Source organism: Etheostoma spectabile, chromosome 8, assembly GCF_008692095.1.
Source record: "Etheostoma spectabile isolate EspeVRDwgs_2016 chromosome 8, UIUC_Espe_1.0, whole genome shotgun sequence".
Taxonomy (NCBI): Eukaryota; Metazoa; Chordata; class Actinopteri; order Perciformes; family Percidae; genus Etheostoma; species Etheostoma spectabile.
Genome location: NC_045740.1, coordinates 19,114,805 through 19,123,688, shown reverse-complemented (window position 1 = coordinate 19,123,688; position 8,884 = coordinate 19,114,805). Strand labels below are relative to the sequence as shown.

Here is an 8,884-nt window from a genome sequence, read left to right as displayed (position 1 = left end):
CACACACACACACACACATGAATGAATGAATGACCTGCTCTGTGAGGGATGATTTGTTGTTTGCTGTAACACTTTCCTTGCTGTATTGATGCCATCCATCATGTCAGCGTGCTCTTTGTGTTTGAAAGCGAAGAGGAAACCTGACGCTGAACTCTTTCTTTGGAGCTGCGGTTGTTAGCAGAACGCTGCCGGCTGTATTCCACAAACGTCGGCTTGAACATTGAAACATCTCGGTCTTTGACTTCATGAGAGATGTAAGAGAGAAAACAATGTGAGCTGATATTAAAGCCAGACTGGAGCAGAAGAGCTGCAGGTTATTAGCTCGTTAGCTCACAGAGCAGCACACCTGGAAGACCTCACTGCATAATGAGTTAGTCCGTCTAATTAAAGGAGAATATCATCAACACCTGTACTTTTAAATGTACTTTTACATTTACAGTTTCAGTTTTATTATCCTAAAGCTCCTCTTATTGTTCTCTCACCAAAACCGAGTATGCATTTACAGTGAAAATGAAAATTATTATTATATGATTTTACCTTAGTGGTCCCTAATACTGTATCTGAAGTCTCTTTTTATATAGACCTTAGTGGTCCCTAATACGTATACTGAAGTCTCTTTTATATAAACCTTAGTGGTCTCCTAAACTGTATCTGAAGTCTCTTTTTATATAGACCTTAGTGTGTCCCCTAATACTGTATCTGAAGTCTCTTTTATAAACCTTAGTGGTCTCCTAATATGTATCTGAAGTCTTTTTATATAGACCTTAGTGTCCCCATACTTATCTGAAGTCTCTTTTATATAGACCGTAGTGGTCCCTAATACTGTATCTGAAGTCTCTTTTATATAACCTTAGTGGTCCCTAATACTGTATCTGACGTTCTTAATAGACCTTAGTGGTCCCTAATACTGTATCTGAAGTCTTTTTATAAACCTTAGTGGTCCTAATACTGTATCTGAAGTCTCTTTATAATAACCTTAGTTTGGTCCTAATACTGTATCTGAAGTCTCTTTTAATAGACTTAGTGGTCCCTAATACTGTATCTGAAGTCTCTTTATTATAGAACCTTAGGGTCCCCTAATACTGTATCTGAAGTCTCTTTTATATAGACCTTAGTGGTCCCTAATACTGTATCTGAAGTTCTTTATATAGCCTTAGTGGTCCCCTATACTGTATCTGAAGTCCTTTTATATAGAACTTAGTGGTCCCCTGTACTGTATCTGAAGGTTCTTTTATATAGACCTTAGTGGTCCCTATGCTGTATCTGAAGTCTCTTTTATATAGACCTTAGGTCCCTAATACTGTATCTGAATCTTCTTATATAGACCTTAGTGTCCCTAATACTGTATCTGAAGTCTCTTTTATATAAACCTTAGTGGTCCCCTAATACTGTTCTGAAGTTTTTTATATAGACCTTAGTGGTCCCCAATACTGTATCTGAAGTCTCTGATATAGACCTTAGTGGTCCCTCATACTGTATCTGAGTCTCTTTTATATGACCTTAGTGTTCCCTAATACGTATCTGAAGTCTCTTTTATATAAACCTTAGTGGTCCCCTAATACTGGTATCTGAAGTCCTTTTTATATAGACCTTAGTGGTCCTAATACTGTTACTGAAGTCTCTTTTATATAGACCTTAGTGTTCCCTAATACTGTATTGAAGTTCCTTTTTATAAAACTTAGTGGTCCCCTAATACTGGATCTGAAGTCTCTTTTATATAGACCTTAGTGGTCCCCTATACTGTATCTGAAGTCTTTTATAGAAACATTAGTGGTCCCCTAATACTGTATCTGAAGACTCTTTTAATAGACCTTAAGGTCCCTAATACTGTATCTGAAGTCTCTTTTACATAGACCTTAGTGGTCCCTAATACTGTATCTGAAGTTTCTTTTATATAGACCTTAATGTCCTAATACTGTATCTGAAGTCTCTTTTATAAAACCTTAGTGGTCCCCTAATACGATCTGAAGTCTTTTATATAGAACCTTAGTGGTCCCTAATACTGTATCTGAAGTCTCTTTATATAGACCTAGTGGTCCCTAATAAGTTTCTGAAGTCTCTTTTACATAGACCTTATGGTCCCTAATACTGGTCTAGCTCTTATATGACGTGGTCAATACTTCTGAGTCTCTTTTATATAGGCCAACTGCCCTTTGCTCGTTTGAAAGCCATGATGCTCTCTCTTCATGGGTGGGCCAAAGTTCTGGGTGGGCAAAGCAGGAGAAAGGGGAGTAACCTTTCCCTTATGATTGTCATAAGGGGAAGATTCCAGATCGGCCCATCTGAGCTTTCATTTTCTCAAAGGCAGAGCAGGATACCCTATCACCATTTCTAGCCACTGGGTGAACTCATATTAATGTTAATGTCTCCTAGCTTTGGTTTTCTGACTCCGTGGGTGTGTTTTTCTTTAAAACCTTACCATAAAATCTTCTGATGTTGGAGGTCTACGACACCAGCTTAATCTGGACCATTGTTTCTGTCTAACCCTTCAGGAACTCTTAATCAAAACAACTGGGCCAAGAAGTTTCCATCCTGCAGCAACGCCAAGCAGTCTCCCATCAACATCGAGGAGAACCTGGCTCAGGTGAAGCTGCAGTACCAGAAACTGCGGTTCGATGGCTGGGAGAGCCTGACGAGCGACGGGACCACCATCAAGAACGACGGAAAGACGGGTAAGAACCAGAGCTGCGTGATACGAGGAAAATTATCTAATTGCGATTATTTTGACTGATATCGCGTTTGGCGATGTGATTCACAGTATTGGAGGGAATGATCATTGTATCATTCTCACTTTCATTGAATATTATTAAAATTAAAAGAAATTAAAATGATGATTCTCTGATTTTTGCGAGGATCTTGGTAGGATTGTTTGTAGGAGACTATGTGTAGGCCGGGATGTCTCCGCAACACCACAATACTTAATTCAGATCGTTTGAAACATATTCTGCTTTCTGACTGGCTAGTAGCCTGAACTAGGATACTTCAGGGCCTCATTCTCTGCTTGGACTGGCTAGTAGTACATAGGTACTGTCAGGGCCCTCATCTCAGCTTGCTGAGGCTAGTAGTATACCTAGGTATATCAGGGCCTCATACTCTGCTTCTGACTGGCTAGTAGTCCTTACCTAGGTACTGTCAGGGCTCATATCTGCTTCTGAATGGCTAGTAGTCCTTACTAGGTACTGTTAGGGCCCTTATACTCTGCTTCTGGATGGCTAGTGTCCTTACTAGGTACGTCAGGGCCTCATACTCTGCTTCTGACTGGCTAGTAGTCCTTACCTAGGTACTGTCAGGGCCTCATACTCTGCTCCTGACGGCTGTGTCCACCTAGGTACTGTCGGCCCCATACTCTGCTTCTGATGGCTAGTAGTCCTACCTAGGTACTGTCAGGCCCTATCTCTGTTCTGACTGGCTACTAGTCTTACCTAGGTACTGTCAGGGCCCTCATACTCTGCTTTGACTGGCTAGTAGTCCTTACTTAGGTAATGTCAGGGCCCTCATTACTCTGCTTCTGACTGGCTAGTAGTCCTTACCTAGGTACTGCACATGTGCGATTCCCAACAAAGATCGAACAGAAGTGAGATGTCTCACTCTGTAGCTAAAACGGAGAGCTCAACACACAGGGTGAAAAGAGGAGCTGCAGCAATGTGCAGTTCAAAAAAATATGGTCTTTTTTGAAGATGTAAACCTATTCTAATATAACTTCTACATCCAATTTTGAACCTAAAAAAAATAACCAAAATATGAGCATTTTAAAGACGGATTCTGTCTTGCCCTGATCATAAGATATTAATTTTAGCATGATTTATTCCTATTAATTGATTCATGAAGTGTAAGTAATATTTAAAAAAATTTATACTTTCCAATTTCTCCTATAATCAGCCTAGAATCAGTCTTTGAGTTAGAACAAGTGTTATGATGTTGAAGCATCTACAGCCATTTCTAACGCTGTTTTTTTATTAAGTGACTATGTGAGCTTAAAAGTTGTTTCCTTATTTCCTTCTTCCCTCTTTCATCTCTCCTTCACTCCCTACTTAAAGTGCTGACCTTCTGTAATTCTCATGACGGTTTCTCCCAGACAGATAATGAGCGATGGGGCCTTTTTTTTATTGTAAAGGATACAGTTACCATTTTGTCATTTGACAGGATTGAGAGCCTTTAGACATTTCCTCTCTCTAAGTGGTGTGACACACAATAACGTACAGTGCGCTTTCAAGGTGATTGTTAAGTGAAATTGTAGACAAGAAGGATCCCGTCTCGCCTTTCCAGACGCTTCCAGACAGACGAGTCCGGTGCTTCTTAGCAACGGGACTCTCAGCGAAATAAGAAGCACTCTGTTGTAGTTGTTGTTCGGCCGCCAGCTGCACCAAAGGCTTTCATTAACGGAGATGTCTGGTGGACAAGCTGAGCACGATTCAGGCCGACGGCACTTAAACCGGTTTTAATCAGCCCACAAATGGGCCCAGAGACGGTTCAAGGCCCAGACCACAGAAACCCGTTCTGAAGAAAAAGGAAAGAGAGTTCCTCTGCGCACTAAGTCACCTCTGCATTAGTTCATTTGGTCGCTCGATGTTTCGGTTCCGAGGACCTTCCTCAAGACACGTAATAGTAAAGTGAAACAGTGGTTAAATGCAAGGCACGATTACCAGTGTTGGAATGTAAGTACATTTACTCCAGTACTGTACTTAAGTACAAATGTTGAGGTACTTTAATTTGAGTCTTTTCTTTTCATGCCACTTTCTACTTCTACTCCGCTATATTTCAGAGAAAAATAATTTTTTTAATTATTATATTTATTTTGTTTCCCCTTTATTATAGTGACAGTGGATAGACATGAAAGGGGGAGAGAAATGGGGGGGGATGACACACAGCAAAGGGCCACAGGTGGGATTCGACACCAACCCCAACATGGGGCTGGGTGAGCTAGGCGCCGCCCCAAGAGATATTGTAGTTTTTACACCACTAGTTTACACCTACGATTTTTGCCCACATGTAGTTCATGAAATCTGATGTTTTATTATAAATGAAACTAGTCAACAATATAACGGCCTACGAGTCCAGCTGAGATGATTAACCCATCAAACACACCTGTTTGGATCCTTTACACTTTCTAAAATGGGAGGATTTTTCCTTTACCTTTAATACTGCAAAGTACAATTTCCTGATGATACTTAGACTTTTACTTCAGTTACATTTTGAATGCAGGACTTTTACTTGCTGACTTTGGCAGTGAGGTACTTTTTACTGAAGAAAAGGATCTGAATACTTCTTTCCACACTGATGACGATCCACAGTTGTGTTGGAGTTGTGTCCGAGAGAAAACTCAAAACACCAAAACCGCTCTTATACTGTAAAAACTAAGCATTTTTTAAAACTTAATGGTACAAACACAAGACAAAACTCAGGTATATAATACACAGCTGCCCTTCTCTTGACTTCACCCCCAAAAAAACACCCTTTTCCTTTGTTTCTCTGTATCTTCCAACAAACATACAACAGTGGAATCTAAATCTAGTCTACATTTTAAACCACTGCAACCATGTAAACATAGTCTGTATCAAATACTTTCCTCTTGTTTCTCTGTGTATTTCAATAAACATGCAGACTGCCATCCATGCCCGCTCTGTCAAAGCTCCAGGCCGTTACTCAGCAACGTAATTAAGATCTCAGTTTGAGTAGAGAAGCTGATGGTTGGAGCGTATGGATCTGTTCATGCCTTTTCATACGGGGCAAACAACCTTTTCAACAGGAATGAATCAGCGACAGGTTGGGTCAATATTTGCCCTTCCTCGATGGGAAATTAGATTAAAGAAAAAAAAAAATAGAACATAAGACACAATAGAGCCCGAACGATAAAGGATTTTTAAGGCCAATACCGATGCAAATATTTGGTTATTTTAAAATCAGATATTCCGATATATCGGCCGATATGTATCTAAAAAAAAAAATCCAGAAACGCGTTACAAAACATAAACAGATTTCCGTAACATTAGTTATAATATGATAATTAATAACATAATATAAAATGTTATAATATAATAAGATTAAAATAATATGATAATAATTTGTGTTATTACTGTTATTAAAGTTCTGATAAATAAAATGTATAAAAATACAAACTTAAGATATGAAACTTAGAGTCCTTTTGAACAAAAACACAATAACAAAAAAAAATAATCAGTGTTGTCAACAGCGTCCTGTGGTGGCCAGACTAGCACGCATCATAACAGGGACTATGTAAGAGGTCCTCTGGGGACAGACTATGCACGCCATCATAAACGGACGTTGTAGAGCGTCTCTGGTGGGACAGACTATGCAACACCTCACTAACGGAGTTGTAGAGCGTCTCTGGTGGAACAGGACTATGCAAACGCCATCACTAACAGGGACGTTGTAGAGGTCCTTGGTGGACAGACTATGCAACACCATCCTAAAAGGAGTTGTAGAGCGTCCTTGGTGGACAGACTATGCAACGCCATCACTAACAGGGACGTTGTAGAGCGTCTGGTGGACAGGACTATGCAACACCATCACTCAGGAACGTGTAGAGCGGTCCTTGGTGGACAGACATACTGCAAACGCCATCACTAACAGGGAACGTTGAGAGCGTCCTCTGTGGACAGGATATGCAACGCCTCACTACCGGACGTTGTAGAGCGTCCTCGGTGGACAGACTATGCAACACATCATTAACAGGGAGAGTTGAGATGCGTCCTCTGGGGACGGACTATGCAAACGCCACACAACAGGGACGTTGTAGAGCGTCCTTCGGGTGGACAGACTATGCAAAACCCATCCCTAACAGGACGTTTGTAGAGGTCCTTGGTGGACGACTATGCAACGCGAATCACTAACAGGAAGTGGTAGAGGGTCTCTGGTGGACAGACTATGCAACGCCATCACTCATAACATGGTTGACCATATTTCTTTAAATATTCATTCATCAGAATCATTTGTCATTATAAATGATTCTGATGAATGAATCGGTGAAATTCGGCCATTATAAACGGCGATACCAATATATCAGGAAATGCCTAATATCAACCTGTTGTACTTTTTGGGCTCTAAGACACACCCAGACCGCAGACTACAAGGAGGACCTGAATGAGGCCAAACACATTCAGACTACATTTACACGTGGGCGGCAATTTTCATAAACGGACATTTCAACCTCCGGTTTAAAAAATAACAGCTGTCAGTTTTCAGAAAAGTGTTCAGTTACACGTACACGTGTCTACATGTCGTCAATGGCGTCAAGCACGCCTAACCTGTAGGTGGCAGTGTAACAAGAAGCTCCAGCCCCCGTTTGCCAATTAGAAAGGGCACATGTCTCTAATGCAGTGGTTCTTAACCTTGTTGGAGGTACTGACCCCCACCAGTTTCATGTGCGCATTCACCCAACCCTTCTTAATTGGAAAAATAAAATTCAAAACACAGGTAGATATTTTACTGGTGCAAAAAATGAACCGTGCATCAACATCAGTGTTCAAAGAACAAAACCATTAAAACATGATTTTCACACAAAAACAAAAACATAAAAATTAATATTTACTGCAAATCAGTGTGACTTCTGCTGTTGCTTTCCAGAGACCAGTTCAGAAATGCGCCGCTTCACCTTGGCAAGTGCCACTCTCATGTCATTTTCGCAACAAAGTCTGTTCCTTTTCTTCGTTTTTACGTCCAGCATCCTCGAAAAGGATTGCTCGCAAAGATATGTTGTAACAAACATGGTATGAAAATCTCCAGAGCTTTCTTAGCAATAACATCATATGAGTCGGGTGTGTGTCTTGACTTCCGCCGAACCCCTGAGACTGACTCACCGGTCGAACCCAGGTTAAGAACCACTGTTCTAATGTCATGTCATCCTCAGATCAAAGCGGTGGAATGAATTCCCACCTGAAAGCAAACCGAGTCCGTAAAGTATCCCAAATTTTCTGCAGTTCTATGCTTCTGCAAAGACTGAATTTCTGCAGCGCGCTCACATGAAACACATATTATCTGCGCAAGACAATAGTCTCTTGCTGGTTTGATTTTGGAGTTTGTGGACTGAGATGTACATTAGAGTACAGAAGATGAAAGGACTGAGAAATGCTCCACCTTTATTAGACCATCAAAGAAGGTTTCGACCCTCGAGGCGATCCTTTGTCCGGTCAAACAAAGGCCGACCTGAAGAAGATCCCCTTGTTGATTCATTGTCTGATGGTGTTTGCGGAGCATTGTGTGGTTTGCGAGCTCTCATCTTTTGATCTCCTGTACGTTTATAATCCATTATTTTGAGGTTGGTCTGTGTTCCTTTCAAAGCTTCAAAAGCAGAAGACAGATCAGTGATTTCGGTGGTAAGGTTCGTTCGCACGTGATGACGTATTCCTTTCCTTTGACGCATTGTTTAAAAAACTTTCTAATTCAGAAATTTGGGTTTCTTTTGACCAAATTTTCCCCAAAAAATAAACATGGAACGCTCTTCGCAAGTAAAATAAATGATCAGTTCCATATTTTCATTGAATTTTGGGTGATTTAAAAAAAAAAAAAAAAAAAGGAAGAACGATGAAAAATGTGACAAAAACCTCGAAACAAAATGATAAAATAGTCAGGAAAAGTGAAAAAAAAGTGTTGAAAAAGACAACCAAAAACTTCTAAAGCGCCCATGTTATGCTCATTTTCAGGTTCATAATTGTATTCTGAGGAGGTACCAGAACAGGTTTCTATGGTTTCATTTTCAAAAAAACACCATATTTTTGTTGTACTGCACATTGCTGCAGATCCTGTTTCCACCCTGTGTGTTTAGGTCTCAGTTTTAGCTCCAGAGTGAGACATCCCACTTCTATACTGTCTTTGTTTGTTTGGGAGCTGCACATGCTCAGTAGCTCGGTAAGATCCCATCAGCTAG

The 8,884-nt window shown here is 40.5% G+C and overlaps 1 protein-coding gene across 8 annotated transcripts in view; it reads left to right on the top strand.

Moving 5' to 3' along the window:
* The window catches only part of ptprz1a (protein tyrosine phosphatase receptor type Z1a), a 168,935-nt gene that overhangs the window by 44,479 nt on the left and 115,572 nt on the right, over window positions 1-8,884 (top strand). For all 8 annotated transcript variants that reach the window (XM_032522882.1, XM_032522881.1, XM_032522880.1 and 5 more), the window contains exon 3: window positions 2,493-2,672. In XM_032522882.1, the coding sequence (XP_032378773.1) occupies window positions 2,493-2,672 (180 nt within the window). The remainder of the gene's footprint in view (window positions 1-2,492; window positions 2,673-8,884) is intronic.